The 17,421-nt window shown below is 32.8% G+C and overlaps 1 protein-coding gene across 2 annotated transcripts in view; it reads right to left on the bottom strand.

Annotated features, from left to right (window-relative positions):
- The window catches only part of LOC122272351 (formin-2), a 95,324-nt gene that overhangs the window by 26,463 nt on the left and 51,440 nt on the right, over positions 1-17,421 (bottom strand). For both annotated transcript variants that reach the window (XM_071182901.1, XM_071182900.1), the window contains exons 20-27: positions 14,670-14,825; positions 13,429-13,505; positions 11,140-12,296; positions 9,966-10,053; positions 7,823-7,964; positions 6,596-6,683; positions 4,333-4,394; positions 3,390-3,469 (exon numbers count right to left, since the gene is read on the bottom strand). In XM_071182901.1, the coding sequence (XP_071039002.1) occupies positions 3,390-3,469; positions 4,333-4,394; positions 6,596-6,683; positions 7,823-7,964; positions 9,966-10,053; positions 11,140-12,296; positions 13,429-13,505; positions 14,670-14,825 (1,850 nt within the window). The remainder of the gene's footprint in view (positions 1-3,389; positions 3,470-4,332; positions 4,395-6,595; positions 6,684-7,822; positions 7,965-9,965; positions 10,054-11,139; positions 12,297-13,428; positions 13,506-14,669; positions 14,826-17,421) is intronic.

Consider the following 17,421-nt stretch of genomic DNA (forward strand, 5'->3'; position numbering starts at 1 on the left):
CGTAAGTGGGGACAATTGTAACAAGTGCAAGTGCACGACTGTCAAAAATTGTTAATAACTAATATAATAATATTTTAAATCAGGTATTTATTTTTTTTCTAGTAGAGGATACTTTACTCGTGTGTCAACTAATACTAATAATATATTGGATCTTTTGTTAGTTAAAAATAGTTAAATAAAAAATGTTACAATTGACCCCACTCTCCCCTACTTATTAAGATCTATTAATAAACATAAGAAAGTTTATACATCAATTTAAATAAGTTGTAGTGTAGTAAGGTAATACCATAGAATTACGTTTTAATAAAGGAACAACTCCTTTTAGTTTCAAAATTCTTAATTTCAAATCTTAAATCAATAGCAAAATAAAAGAAAAAAAAATAAATATTGTAAATAAATTTCTTTAAATTGGAGAAAAATATTTTGCAGGAAAACAATTCTTTTTAAGGACTTTTAAACTGATAACCACCAAGCAAATAAAAAAAGTCAATGAAGGGAAACTGTATCCTACCATGTAATTTTCCTGCTAATAAAAATGCACCAATCAAAAACGGGAAACTATGTCAGACTATTTTATTAAATTTATTGATCATATGATAAATTTATCGATCGTTAGTGTGCACTCTTAATCAGGGGGATTAGGAATCAAAAGTTAGTTTCCGATTGGACACAACTACTAGTGTAAATTTATTAATGTGATACGTACAATTTGGATATAATCAATGCAGCATGTATTCAATGAATATATGATATAGAAATAATTAATGTGAGGTCAGGTTAAATCATTTTTACTTACTTTGCAGGTGGTAGTCAGATTGAGCAGTTTGCTTTCAATGTGACCAAGGTTTTCGGAGAATGAGGCATGAAAAACCATACATTCGATTCGTATGGCGTATTCAGGAATTAGAGAAAGCTCGTACAAAAATCTAAAAGCAAAGAAATTAATATTAGAAAAAACTCATAAAGAAATCTAAAAGCAAAAGAAATGAAAATGAGAGAAAGCTCATGCAAAAATCTAAAAGCAAAGAAATTAAAATGAGAGAAAGCTCATACGAAAATCTAAAAGCAAAGAAATTAAAATTTAGTTTGATTAGGTGCATCTAAATTATTTGGTAAATGGATAGATTTTAAAGACAGGGGGAGTTAAGGTGTTGCCGGGAGCAGCGGCGTACGCAAGGGAGGGGTTTAGGGGTAATCTGTTTTGTTTTGTCTTAACAAAAAGATCATTCAATCGCCGAACCCGTCGTCGCCAGTATTTCGACTAGTGAAGAAATCAGCAACAATACCAAAAATACTGTGCTCGTTGAAGTTATTCATTCCAGCTCGAAACTTTGAGATCGTAGCATAGCGGATATTTCTGTGCCAATGTATACATATATTTGCTGTTCTTGGATCTTTAGGATTTAACAACTTTTAACGCAAGAATTTAGCAATTTTTAATTATTTTGAGAAAAAAATTACGATCTCAAATTAGTGAGGTGACAGCATCTAGTACCAATGTAAGTTTTTCTGTTGTACAGAAATGTGATACTTCCGTTGAAGAAAACGTTTCTAGCATAACAAAATCTGATGAATGTGAAAGTGGCCCTCAAAGTGTTACTTTCCACCCATATGACATTAAACTTTTTTCAGAAAATATTACATTATGTTCTTAAACTTAAAAAATCAAATCAAAATTTAACTAAACAATGTTGTCGAAATAAAAAGTCAAAATTGTCTAGCTGTCTAAATTAGGGAAATTAGGGGCTGTCTAAATTAGGAATAGTGCTTTATAACTATAACAGATTCGAATTTCTTTTAGTAGTTTCAGAAAATTATGAACACCCCCCTTGAATAAATTCTGCATACGCCACTGGCCGGGAGAAACTTATGAAGAAACGGCACAGAGTTAATACTACAAAAAAATGTATGTAAATTAGAGAGCTAGCCACGGATGGTTAAATGACGTTAGTTCAAGTCCCAATGAAATTTCAAATTGGTTTGGATTAAGAAATCAGTTTGGGTGTACAGAAAAGGTTTAAAAATTTTTGGCAGAGAAAGAATTCAAGCCTGATGCACTATCATATTTCGGTACGATGTTCATAATTGGCCAACGATATCAAACTGATGAAAATGCATCCGTTGTAAGATACTCGATGAATATACGAGGAATTGATAGTCACAAGTGACAAATCTTTCACTAAGATTCGCGTAGGTGCAAAAATTGTTTCAATTTTGTACAGTGCTCGTTAACGACGAGGCCTGAGTATTTCAATCTATCCCAAAAGAGCCTAAAGCAGGTTTATTTCTGTAGTTTCATCATCGATGCCACAGGTTTCTACAGTGAAAAGTTTTTGGAACTTCAGTATTCAAAAAAGTATACAAAAGCTAGACGTTAAGAACGTATCCAATGAGCGAGCATTGGATTGCGAAAGCAGTTCCGGGGGTTGGCGAGCGCCAGCGAGTAGGGACGAAGCTTCCTAGTTTTGCTTAATTTATTAATTAGCTGAAGTAATTTTTAGCAATGGTATTTATGCAAAACGATTCCTTATATATATATATATATATAAAGAATAATTTTTATCTTAGGATAATTATTCTTAATTCAGAAATATCGCATTAATTTATACCAATAGATGTGTCTTGATAACGACTATTGGTTTTTTCCCATTTCTAGTTTTCTCTTTATATTATTTTATTATTTGTGTTTTTATATTTATATATGTGCCGACCGGTCTGTGTAGGGGGCAGGGAACTGTCCTTGCACCAGAAAGGTTCTGGGTTCGATTCTCGGGCAAGGCATGGATGTTTCTTTCACTCTGTGTTCTATGTCCTTTCTCCTTTGTGTGTGAATGTGACCCGCCCTATAAACGGGTTGTGGTAGTGTGACGTGGGCGACGCTGCTCCACCGCCGTGACTTCGCCACAGGTGCCTACTGGGTAACGAAAAGAGAGTTAGCAGTTCTGGCAGTTTCTGCGGCCAAAGGACAATAGTTCCAAGTGCCCGCCATTAAAAAATAAATAAATAAATATATATGTTGTTAGCGTTCGTTAAAGTCAAACAAATGTCACCATAAGAATATTTCCCTCTAAATCGCTTTTTCATATGTAGGATTGCTTATTTAATAGAACGGAAGAATTTTCGAGGCAGATTAGATAAATTGAATATTTTGTAAGATTTTTAAATTCTGTAGAACATAGATCAAAAACACTCTGTAAATAATAAGGTACAATTGGATAGCTATAATAAAATTGAAAACTTTTAAATTGCCCCCCCCCCACCTGAAGTTTTATGAACAAATATTCCATAGCAGAGCCAATTGAAGATAAACGGAAAAAAAACAAAGGGGAAAAAATTGGAATCGTCTATCCTAGCTTGCTTTTTCAACATGAGATTAAATTAATATTTACTGTTCAGGCTTATCCATAGGCACATCGGGTGAGGTTTTACGATGAGACGATATCAGCTGCAATTCTTCGGGTGTTGGACGCTGAAATTGAATTGATGTAATAATCAACAAAAACTACATAAATTTCCATTATAAATGCACTTGGCTCAAAGTAATTTTATCTATAGATAAATGAATTTTAATAAACTTGGTGTATATTTCAAGAAAAGATCTTTTAAAAAAAATTTATTTACAACCAAAGTAACTTGTAGTTTATTTAATGATAACGAGATAAGTATTTTCAATTTAGCAATTGTGTTTCCCTGACGTAGGGAATATATTTGGAGATAATGGTGAGTTTTTGCAGTTTTTATATTAGCGATGATTCGTTTGTACCTTTTAAAATATTCAAAACAATTAAATACTTTAAAATATGTAGTTCTATATAAAAATAATAAGAACGACTTTAGATTTATTTAATAGTAAATATTATTAAAGTGCTGATTCTATATTTTATATCCACAACTTTATATGTTCTCTTTTGTTGCCTGTAAAAATTATGATTCCAACTAAAACTAAACTCAGTGGCACGACAGCCCATAGAGGGCCAACGCCTACTGTGCCCATCTCAGTTTTCTTGACCTTGGGCTCTGGGGTGCAGGAGCAGATGTTTCGGTTTAGGTGGTCAGCCTAACGCGGAACCCCCAGTGTTTAGTTCCCAAGCATGTTTGGTGCTCATTTATCGACCCACTGAAGGGATCAAAGGCTGAGATGATTTCAACTAATTAAAAAAAAAAAAGAATTCCAACAAATTGAAAAATAAATATCTTAAGCTTTCAAGAACACCGTATGTTATAAATATCATATCGTCCTACAAATCAATCCAAACATTGATATAAGCCAATAATAAAACTTATTATAAACAAATTATATCAAAAAATTGCATAAAAATTCTGAAAACTTACTGCATCATAGACGGATTGTAGTGTATGGATATCCATAACAGATGTGTCAAAATTATACAAAGCTGAAATAAAGTAAAAAGAAAGTTAAGAAAGAAATAACGATTAATTTTAACGCGAGAAATTATTGAAATACGCGTAAATCCATAAATAATAAGGACTATAAGGCATAAAAATTTTCAATATTTCTATTTCTAAATTCTATTTCTATTTCAATATCTATTTTGATTAGGAAATAAATTCTGATTACACACACGTGATAAAAATGACGTATAACTCAAATTTGAAGAGTATATTTTATTTTAATAATTCTTCAGCTTTTGTTTCCTACATTTTTAAATTTTTCTAATTAAAAAGAAGGTATTTAAAACACAGTATAATTCAAAAATTATGAAGTTCGATTCTTCCAAAAGGATTCTAAATCCTAATTTCTTTATCATTTTAGACAATGGTATTTTCTTTTTCATATAGGATTCCCACTAAAGTTCCCACTCACGCTTTTAACTTTCGGAGTGGTATCTAGATATGATAAAAGGGCTATACGCTACACGATTATAACATTTACAGAGCCATCGGATTGAAAATTGTGCAGTTAGTATTCCGATAACAAAACCAGCGTGAGTGAATGAAGTTACCTCAAAGGGGTAAAGCATATTAAATTTAATGTGATTTAACACTCTGTAAACATTTAATCTAGCAAAAAAAAGCTGAAAACTGGTATTGATCGAGATTTTCGTTGTGAAGAAACATAACTGTCTCAGAAAAAACAAAATATTTGTACAAGTTACCTTTTTGTATCGATGCATAAAACTTAAAAGTTTGGGAACCAAGCAATAACTTATTTGTTTGTTTGTTGTTGTTGTCGTGTGTGTGTGCATACAGTGCTAGTGCAAAGATTAAGGCCTGTTTACACGGTCCAATTTCTTGAATCCGAGAAATTGGAGGGATTTCTCTGTCCAAGAAATTGGATGATTCGTTGACACTATCCAAGTTCTTGAATGTCGCTGATTCGTTGAAAGAAAAACTTGCGCATGCGCATTGTTCATATTCAAAATTTTAAAATAATACTTACATAAGTTTAAAATTACTAAATAAATTCAAATAAAATCATAATAACACAAGTAAACCGCAACAGATCAATTTATTTGGACTAAAATATATGAAAACAGACAAGAAGATGACATAATTTGCTGTATGATTGTTGACGTCACAAAACCTATGACGCTGATTGGTTAAGGGAGAAAAAACTTGGATGGAAAGTAGAACATGCTCTACTATCGTCCAAGAAGTTGGACCAAGTTCTTGGATGTTTGTTTACACGATCTAAGCTCAAAGCAAAACAAGTTTCCATCAATATCAATCAATCTCTGTCCAAGAAATTGGATCGTCTAAACAGGCCTTTAGAGTCCTCCAAAAGTCTTGATAACAAGATTTGCAAGTTCTGGAGCCCGATGGCTATGGAGAATTTCGATGGGAGGTGCTCCAAGTTGAAAGAGGGAGCCGATAATGGAATGACAGTGAAAAACATGGTCTGGAGTTAGTTGCAAATGAGGACAGTACTTGCAGATGGGATAGGATTGGTGCGTGAGATCTTCATGCCTTTGAAATGTACGTAGCCTAGCTATTGTAGAGGAGAGGTTTCTTGGGCAGTTTAGATCGGGGATTGTTGCCTTGCTAAAAAGCTGGTTGTATATCCTTCGCCTAGCGACTGTTTGTTTGTTTATTCCACAATTACATGCTTTTCGAACTGGGAGTCTACTCCGGGTAACGTGTAAATTAAGCACATAACTACCTTTCTGTGTTTAGGAAAATCTTTTTTTTTAACTATAGTTAATCCATTCGAAAAATCAGAAGAATAAGGATTTCAGTGAATATCCTATATATACGGTTCTAAAATTTATTTTTGAATTGTGACACGGACGTTAAATTCGATTATTCTTTTTTTCTTCTTCAAATAATGTCTTTATTTACTATGCAGCCCACTATTACATGCAATTTTCCAATTATAAAGCAAAGTCTATGACATGAAATAAATAATTGAGACACTGAATGATGATCGTAAAGAAAAAGTTCATATACTCGTAGGAACAACGTGTCATTATTATGTAATTTCACGAAGTTGTTTTTCTTTTAGAACATATGTATATGCTATTTCTTATGAACATGATGTTTAGGGAGTGGATTAATTGCATTTAATATTTCTCCTTTTGATTAAATAAATACAATGTAGTCAAACTATAAAGAAAACAAGTAAAGGATTACATACCACTTTGTATTTCATTAATATCCAAATGGCGACTTGATATTAGAATTCCAACATTTTGCGAACGCTTTTGATCCAATAATTTGGCAACCTAAAACATAGAAATCATCTATAAATATTTTTAATATTTAGTGTATAAAATAACTGTACCTTTCAATTGATGGGTCAACTTTTAATATCAGTAAAATCAACTTGTTTTATTTGATATTTTAGTCCATAGAGAGCTAATTGTTTGAACAAAATCTGCCGTCATAATGACGTTTCAACAATTAGGGGAAGTCAAACTCTTAAGCAACTTTTGTAGGTTCTTTTCAGTCTGATACTGTGCCGTTATTCTGTCCTTGCGTTGCCAGATATATAATTTATGATGGACCATGAAGAACTTTATTTAAAAAAAAAAACCAACTTGATAGTAAAATTTCGGAGAAAATTGCATTCTAATTTGAATTAAACTTATAGCCGAAAATTCAAAACCATTTCAGCCCTCTAACTCTCATATCACCCACTGTTCTAAAAAATTCACCTGATCACAAAAGCCAGTTTCCTTCTAGTTTCTTTAAGAATCGTTTTCAATTAGGACGAATGCTTATACAGATACTGTAACTGGAAGGTTTCATTGTCTGGTTGGAAAATTGATCTTTCAATTTACTAGTAGGGGAGTGTCAAGTATAGGGGGATGTCGGGTACCCTCGCCCGACAGCTGGATGCAGCTGGTAGCAAGGTAAACAATAGTTTTGAAAATATGTTGAATACAGCAGTCAAATTTTTTAACTTTCTATTTTTTTTTTTAAGTTAAACTATTCTTTTTTCGGTTTATTCTTTTTGCATTATTTAATTAGATGATAAAACAATAGAAACATACAAAGATATTGATTATTACTCAATATTATACAGAAATATAAGGAATATTCCTTAAGTGGGCGGGGCTACCCGACTCTTCCCTATATAAAATTCGTTTTAATTTATTTAACAAATATAAAGTATTCTCCAGAATTAGATTGTTTATGAACTTATACAGATACTATAATTGTAAGGTTTCATTGCCTGGCTAGAAAATTTATTTTTCAATTTACTAGTACATAAAATTCGTTCTAAATTGTTTAACAATTATAAAGTATTCTCCGGAATTAGATTGCTTATGGGAACTGACTTTTCTTTCTTACGGCTGTTTGCATTTACTTTAAATGGAAGGAATTGTTCATAAGTTGAAACTATTTAAGGAAATCTTACTTCTTTGGCTTTTGATTGCGTGGTTTTTTTCTCTTCACATGGACTTTTCTTTTTTGAAACCTGCTTAGAAAAAAGCTCTTCAAAATCTTCCCAATTTTCAAGTTTTGTTTCTTCTAGATTGTCCCAAAGGCACTCGCCGTCCCTTAAATAAGGAAAGATACATTTACTCAAAAACTTTTTAACTGAAATTAAAGAATATAAAAAGATAGAATTCTTCAAATGAAAGATATTCAAAAGGAGTTTATTAGTAAATATTAAAGGAAATAAATAAGATTTCTTTTGGTAGTAGTGCAATTAAATTATGTCCAACACATGGGGGGGGGGAGTGTGAATGCATGTGCACTAATCTCTTGCAAACTGCACTTGACGCGATCACTTCTAATCAATACTCGTAATCGATGAAAGATATTAAATCAGTTACTATTTATTAAAAACAAAAATACTTATTTTTTTTAAACTAAATAATGTCTTTAAGTTTAGAACAAAAACATACAAACTTCAATGAAAAAAAAACTAATTTTTGGTAATTAGTTAAGCTTTTTTTTTTAAAAAAATCAACCAGATAAATAGTTTTCGACTGATGCTTGATTAATCTACCGTTTTGAAAAATTTTGATTTGAGCAAATTAGCCTTTATTTTTTGATATTTTAAAGCCCACTCTTATTTCTTTTTTCAAATGGCAGTATTTTACCAATTTTTTGTAGTATCGATATAATATTCCGGAATCAAATTCTTAAATAGTTCTTCGCACTATTAAATTAAGCATTTAAAAAAAAATCGATATTTTACGCATATTTTTATCTGTAAAAGAAGCAATAGGATACTAGGAGGCGCACTCATCATAAAGAATAAGTATATAAAGTGATATTCGAAGAAATGAGTGAATGATGCAGGTAAGTGACATTTTAGTGAATTTTAGTAAATGAGCGTAGGCCAGGTGGCCGAGCGGTTATCGCGCCTGACTGTGAAGCCATTGGCTGCGGGTTCGAATCCCGCTCTGGGCATGGATGTTTCTCTCTCTCTGTGTGCTGCCCTCTGTTGTGTGTGAATGTGGCCCACCCTATAGACAGGTTTGTGGCAGTGTGGCGTGGGTAATGTTTCTCGCCTCCGTGACTTTGGTTCACAGGTGCTCACTGGGTAACGCTAAATGAGTAACAATTCCGGCATCTTCATAGGCAAAGATTCAAATTCAGTGCCTGCCATTGGAAAAAAAAGTAAATGAGCGTTAAAAATTATACAGCTCGTTTTTGCTACTTTGTTCAATCTTTATGTTTTAAAGTATATTTTTGAAGACAAAATTATGGGGGTCCCCTAAATTATCCCTTGCCGTCAAACTAACCGTAGGAAGTTTTTAGAGGTTTTTCTCTCCGTGTAACGCAAATGTGGGTTAGATAGACCTGAAAGTTTTCCACGAAGGAAAATTTCTATTAAAACTTGATCCAGGAGTTCCCTTGTTTTCTGAATTGGGCTCATAATTGCAAAGCTACGGAGTTGAATATTGGTAGTCGTAAACTCAAAATTTGGGTTTGCTGTGCAAAGACGGTTATAAAATATGACCTAACTATAATTAATTTTAAAATTAATGATCATAAATAAATTTATAATTAAATTTATTATTAATTTTTATAATTATACTTAGTAAGTTAGCTTGCAATACGGATGGATCGTTAGGGATTAACTCCTTAACAATCGATTAATTTTCAAGAAAACGGTCATAAACAAGTGTCTATTTTGCCAAATACACATATTTGATTAGTGCTAGTATCTAGTTTAAAATAAGCTAACGATTTACAATTAACTTAAAAATATCCTGGTACTGCCATCTGGTGTGTAAAATGAAAAATAAAATGTTTTCCGGGCAAAAGAAATGAATTAGTTTTATTCTTATTGGCGCATTACTACTGAACACTCCAGCCCGTCAATATCACGGGAGTGAGAAATAACGAGCGAAAACTCACCCCGTCATTTTCACGGGAGCGAGAAGGAAGGGGTTAAACTATTGAAAAATAGCTAAACTGAAAATGTATCGCAAAATATCGATGTTTTGTAACGATAAATCATGATATAAAAATTCTTATATCACCTATCATTTCTATGCAATCATACTTTGACAATTAAAAGAATGTATTAGTGGAATACTTACTTTTCGGCGGAAGCTGGTGTATAGATCTGAATTCTTGTCCAATATAAAGGCCTCATTGGCTTTTTCGGTACAATAGGCGGCTTACGGACTGAAAGGAATAAAATCTGTATTAAATATGTACACCACAGTGTAAAAGCTTAAGCTCGATGCAGAGAAATACAACTTAAAATTTAATTAATTTCAAATTATATATTTGGTAAAGTGAGATCATTATAACTCATCCTCTAATTCACCACACACATTATGTCGCATATTTTTGTAAACATTCGCAATTTTTTAGTAGAATATCAAGAGTCCATTTTGAGGACCTGATAAAAATTAATTTCAAATTATATATTGGCTTAAATGGATTTTTTTTAAAATCTTTCAGCAGCATACAACAGTTTAACCGCAATTTTTTAGTTTCCTGCTAGGTACTAGGCTACTACTATATTCCTACTAGGGAATCAAGAGTTCATTTAATGGAACAGCAGAAAGAAAAAAATCGAGCTGAAAAATTTCTTTGATAGCTCGATATAGAAAGTTGAAATCGATTTGTATTTTTTAAATGTTTTCATTTATTATGTTTGATATGCTGACGTATTTTAGTAAAATTGTGTTTGATAAATACACGCGTTTTTAATTAACACTATTTTTCCACTAAGGATTAGTAAAACTTCTAATCCATAACATGTTTGTAAAAACATTGTTTTAAACTTCATTCAAATTTTAAATTAATTGATTAATAATTATATGAATGTGATTAGGTAAGTAAAAAAAAAAATTTCTGCTCACGCACGTTTTTTAGCAATTAGTAAATCGTATATTATAACTTTAACGTGACAAAAGCTTATAACCATTTGCGCTTGCTTCGAAATGTTAATAAGAAATTTCTCTATAACTGTTATAAATTATTGGAGAATAACATATCCAAAATAGCATAAAGCCGCCTGAGGTGCTAGAGGGAGAAAAGGTATGATTACTTAGAGAAAGTGCACGTTTGTGTTTTATTTCGCATCTTGAATGATTTATCATATTTTTGGCCACCCCTTCAAATCACTATCATTGAGACCAATTATATGAAAATCCAATCATTAGATCGAAAGTAATTCAGGGGATTCGTGTTTTTTTGCCCACTGTTCGTGAAAAATTTTACTGAATAGGAAATATTGAAGAGCATCATTAAAATACTCACCGATATGTGGTTGAGGAGCCGGCGGTAGCATTCCAAATGGAAAAGGAGGCGGTGGAGGTGGCATACCAACGCCTGGCATCGGTGGAGGTGGGGGTGGCATGCCGCTCCCTGGCATAGGGGGTGGTGGTGGAATGCCGCTCCCTGGCATAGGAGGTGGTGGTGGAATGCCGAATCCTGGCATGGGAGGTGGTGGTGGAATGCCGAATCCTGGCATGGGAGGAGGTGGAGGAATGCCACTTCCTGGCATAGGAGGTGGTGGAGGAATGCCGCTTCCTGGCATAGGAGGAGGTGGTGGAATGCTACTTCCTGGCATGGGAGGAGGTGGAGGAATGCCGCTTCCTGGCATGGGAGGAGGTGGTGGAATGCTACTTCCTGGCATGGGAGGAGGTGGTGGAATGCTACTTCCTGGCATGGGAGGTGGTGGAGGAATGCCGCTTCCTGGCATAGGAGGAGGTGGTGGAATGAAACTATTAGATGATGTCAATAATGATGAAGCTAACTGAACTTTGCACTTTTCGGGTTCGGTTATAGTTAAGTTCAGAGTTTGAGGAACGGATTTAGTTGAATTAATGATACAGCTCATATTTTGATGTTCTTGAACGGAAGAGAACAGAGTGATTGGATCAGTTTGTGTAAAAGCAATTGTTGTAGAGATTTTTGAGCACCTTTCACACAGTCCAAAGTTAGAGGACTGTTCAAACTTTGATTCATTTTCTTCAGGAAGATGAGTGGATGAGCTGAGTGAGAAGGATGAAATACTTTCTGAGGGTCTGTAAAAATAGGGTTGTCGATCAGATGATGATAGTGATGGAAGAAGTTCGGATACGTCAGATAGAGTGCGCGGTAGTCCTCTAATAACGTCTGGACCGGTATCTTCTGTCTGAACTCGAACTGAGCTTCGGGAGAGGGGTGAACCTTCGTCAGTCTGAACACTCCTGCTCCAGGAACGGATGGTTTCTGTTTGACAGTAGCGGGAGCGAGTTAGAAGAGTTGCACAAGATGCGATGTCATACTGACTGGATGAGGACATCCTTGGCCTCGGAGGCTCTGTCTGTGTAGCTGCACAAGGAGATGTTGGACACGAAACATATTTTGCTTTTCTTGTAAGCTCTTCAATTTCCGTTAATGTTTGGTACTTTTCCAGCTGCAGTTCTAACCTGAGTACAGAGAGAAATAAAAGAAAGTTACAATTATTCATTATATAAATCTGCATGTAAACGATGAAGGGATGCATTTCCAAATGTTTAAATTGTAAGAGAAGCAAATTTGGAAGATCGTGAATAAGTTTTTAAGACTCTTCATAACTGCTTGTTTATTCCATCCCATTGTTTATTCCGATAATATCCCATCCTCGCCCAGTAATTGAAAATGCATTCTAATTTAATTTAGACACCCTCTACTGGTTAAACCACTTTCCTGTCGTGTTCGTTTTCTTCTGGAATTTCGTGTTTAGACAGTAAGAAAGGCTCTCCTCCATAAAACTGAAACTATAGTGGGGGTGAGGGAAGCTAGTTACGGACATGGGGTTATAGAGGTTATTTTAAATAACTTTTCTATTTATCGGTCAAATTTTCTCTGAGATATCGGAGATTGACAACACTGGTGTACACTACCATGTGCAATTGCATAATTAACACTATAAATACTTTAGAAGAAATTTGCGAAAGAAGGTTTTTAAGAAGAAAAAGTAACTTTTCTCTTTCACTAGCATATTTTATTTTCGGAATTTCAACGGAAGATGATAATATGTAATAAATGATAATGTTTTTTTTAAAATCTAATTTGATATTAGCTTTTGCTCTGTATAATCAGCATTAGGCATAAGAAAACATGTCTTCGTAGAGCTAGTGTTGATGAGTTGTAGATTAGTTTTATGTGGACACGCTTTAGGTGGAATTTTTCATTTATGAGTAAGTAACGTTGATTTTTTTTTATCAGATCGATATAAATAAATTAAAACTTCTTGACAAAATTGATTCAATAAGAATTATCAACTTTGTGCTAATTAAGATAAATAAGATGCTTGTAAGCTAGTATGATGTATGTAAAGTGGAAGTTGCTTATAGGTTGGAAGAATGTGATATTTAATTAAAACAAATGGACATAGTTCTCCTAAACANTTTTTTTTTTTTTTTTGGAAAAAAAATATATTTTTCAAATCTAAAGAGAAGAAATAGTTGTCTAACTTCTTTATTTATTTTGTAATGGTTTTGTATTTCCATAGCTATTGTAAGTGCATTTTAAAAGTACAAATTTTAATAAAATGCATTGGGATAAAATAAGCATTACCTAGCGGCTCTTTCTTCAAACTCTTGAATACTGCGAGAAGATTTGAAGTGGAAGACTGACTGCTTTTCATGCTCCTTCTAAAATAATGCATTTTCTTTAATCAAGTGTATTTCATTAGATCATAATTGCTTTACAGGGAATACGTAATTTCATTAAATTAGTCTCGCATATACTCAAAAATTCATTAAGTGCTTAAATTTTTGAAATTGCCGTTTTAAACAAATTTTTTAAAAATCATAATATTAAGTAATAAAATCATTTTTAATTAAACCAAAATTTCTTAATAACAATTCATTTTGGTTATAATTTAATTTCTCCTTCTATAAATTACATTTATGAGAAAAGTAATTTAAATTTCGTCTTTTTTAAGGGTTTTACTAAACTTTATATTTGGAAGATCAATTTTTACTATGTGTACTTAATAGTTTCCCATTCATTTAAAGTTTCAGCTGCCTTTAGGTCAGGTCTAGCTATAGGTTTAATTTTAATTACAAAATATTAAATATATTGATACAAATCCATCTGTTCTTAACTTTTTAAAAAAAATTTTTTTAACTCGAATATTATGCACCTGCAAAGTAAATAAAATACAAGAACCGTAGTTTAGCATTATGTGGCACTGTAGACAGTTTTAAAGACTACAACTTACAATACATAGAAGTCAGTCTTAATAGTGTTGTATAGGTTAAAGAATGAATGGTTGTAAAGAGTTTCAATTCGATATTTCTCAAAAGACGATGATTAAAAAATATTTTAGAAAGTGCTTCCAGAAAAAAAATATTCACTCGCGAATTAAATGAGATGCCCAGCATGAAAAGAGAGGTAGCTATAAATTTTCGATACAGATGCATTCTTCGTAGTTGCCATAATATTTGTTTCATTGAGAAATTGAAGATAGAATGTAGAAAAAGAAGGGCAAATTCGTCAAAGAGCTCTTGATGAATATATTCATAGAGAGAAAAGCCCATAACGTGTTTAAAATTTGATGCAATTGATTTTTCAGCCAAAAATTGCGAAATTATGAATAGGAACTCAAGATCAAGAACTTTTCTCAGACCTAATTGGCATTGATTTCTAGTATGTTGGCTACGGTGGCTTATTAAACATATTTAAATTTGGACAGCAATGGTGTTTGAAGAATTCTTACCACGCAGATATTATTATGAGAGCGAATTACTCAGCCGCGTTTGCGCTTTACCAAACTTAATTTTTTAAAAAAATATGTTAGAAGAGCTACTTACTTTCAATCTATGATCATGCAATTCAGAGACGCTTTCTCTCAGTTCCCTCTCGGAGAGGCTGGGTGGCCAAGCTGTCGGTGAAAGTCTACCAGGAGTTGCGTACGCAGATGGAACGTTAGAGTGATCTAACTTGGTCCACTGGTACATTTCATCCGGCTGTATGAAAAGAAAAGAAATAACTAAGTACAGTTTTGCTTCCACCTTAAAAAAAGATAATATTTTCGACTGTACAGAGTGGCTAACTTTTGTGTTAGTAACTTTTGTAATAATGTTAACATTGGCAGTTGAAAGTTTGAAGCTTTTATATCTGAACTTTTATTTTTGTTCTCAGGAGCTTATACATGGTTGAATAGGGTAGGAGAGAGTGGGGTCAATTGTAACAGGGTACGACTGTAACAGAGCAAAAATTTCGAGTGTCGGGTTCTAGATTTGGTTCCTAGGTGGCGCACAAGGTGTATTTAATAAATCTACATGTANGGAGTTGCATACGCAGATGGAACGTTAGAGTGATCTAACTTGGTCCACTGGTACATTTCATCTGGCTGTATGAAAAGAAATAACTAAGTACAGTTTTGTTTGCACCCTTAAAAAAACATAATATTTTCGAGTGTACTGAGTGGCTAACTTTTGTGATATTAACTCGATAAGACTGAGATAAGCATTAGCAGTTAAAGTTTGAAGCTTTTATATTTGGACTTTTATATTTGTTCTCAGGAGCATACATGGTTGAATAGGGTAGAGTAATCTAATTTTTGCAACTTTATCTAGATAGAATAGAGATAAAAATTAATAGTTTTTTACGTTAAAAGTCTGTAGATTTTTTGTTTGGATTATTATTTTCAAGAGTATATAATAATGGTGTTTTTGTGAGGATAACTTAATTTTGTAAGTTTGTTGAGCTCCCATTTTCACCCTCAACACTGAAAGTCAACTGGGTTTTTCTTGCCTATATTTCAAATGAAAGGTTAGGTAAGTAACAAATAGCAGATATTCAAATGGCTATAGAGAACTATGAAAATAATCAGGACTGTTGGCAAGAATGGCTTTCAACTAACTGATGCCTGAACAGTGTGAAATTAATCAATTTTTAAAGTGACTGAGAGCAAGCAATTTAACTACTTCGATCCGTGGAACACAAATACCGTGGAACGATAGTTAACTAGTTTTTAATATTATTTCGATTTGTTTTGCATAGAATAACCATTGGAAGGATATAATTGCTGAATTTTTATGCCTCAATTTCCATGTCGCTATTTTCTTAGGCAATGTTGCCCCATGATCCATAGTATAACTGGGACTACTGTCAAAGAGCGTCGAAACTATTATACGTGGTACGGAATCTAGATCAGAGGAAGATGCTGGAACATTTCTATTCATTACTCAACCAGTTAGGATGAAAAAAGGAAATTAAGAAAAATTGATGAAAGACCCTTGTATTCGCAAATATGAGATGTCGGGAAGATTTATTGGGTAAAAAAAATTTTGAAGCATTTCCGGGTAACCATTTGTAAAATTCGAAATGAGGAATTCGAAAGTTTTTAGACTTGCAGTCAAATTTTCCTTTCAGAGAACCAACTTAGTATTTTTCTTTTCCTGAAAAAATGGCTGATTCTACCATTTTATGGATAGATTTGTTTTAAAAAACTTCATCGTCAAAGAAACAACAAATTTTGAAGAAGATTTTTCAGACTACTTGAGTTACGTAACGTACAGGTTCTTTATTTTCATTTTTTCTGCTAATGATTATATGTCAAAACTTTATAACGAGAAACCAACAATTTAACGTGTGTTACTATAAACATAACTGGCAGCACAGAAAACAATACTGAATATATTTTTTCATCTGTCCTTAACTTTATACTTGTTCACTTTCCACTAACAAGGATAACATTTTCAAAACATTGACTTTAGAAATAGCTTTTAATAGAAAGCATCTAGTGAGCAAAATTACCCAGGTTGTCGGAACAACGATGATTTTTCATTTTTGATGAAATAGAAAGCATTGAAAATATATTTAAACACTAGAAATTGATTCTAAGTCATTAAGTTTATTTGTACAAAATTATCTGCCTTAAATTTTTCTTCCTTTCTTTCTCTTTCCCTTACAAAATTCTAATTAAGTCCTTTTGATGAATTTTCCTTGCTCCAATTCGAATTGTTTCGAGAAGTTTCGAATTGTTTTAATAAAAAAAAAATTGATTGAAGTAACCCCAGTTGGAGGTACAGATTTTTATGGGATCTTTGATTCTCCAATTAAATTTTGTAAATATATATATATATATAACGTCGTTGCCGAGTGGAAGGATTAAAACAGGTCTTAGGCCGGGAAGGAGGGTACAAAATTTATTTATTAATTATAAGACAGATCAGTCATGAGAATGTGTAAAAGTGAACATGAAAAGTTGCGCTTCTTGGTTATATGTTAGGCAAAATCTTGCAAAGTAAAAACGGTAAAATGTTTCAATTTAGGGAAGGAGGGAAATCTCAGAAATTACTATTGGTTTCTGAACTTGCTCGAGCGATTCCCACGAAGCTTAAAGGGAAAAAATGTCTTTAAGTAAATTTATGCATACTTGTGCCAAAAATAGATTTAGAAACAGGATGCAGCTTTTAAAAGTGTGAGAAAGCAGTTCGAGTTGAATAAATAATTAGCAATAAATTAGGAGTTGTTTTATAACAAAGAAACTAACATAAAAAAAATTAATAGAAGCTTTTTTATGCTTAAAATTCTGCAAATATATATATATATATA

The sequence above is a fragment of the Parasteatoda tepidariorum genome, chromosome 7 (genome assembly GCF_043381705.1).
Source record: "Parasteatoda tepidariorum isolate YZ-2023 chromosome 7, CAS_Ptep_4.0, whole genome shotgun sequence".
NCBI classification, from domain to species: Eukaryota; Metazoa; Arthropoda; class Arachnida; order Araneae; family Theridiidae; genus Parasteatoda; species Parasteatoda tepidariorum.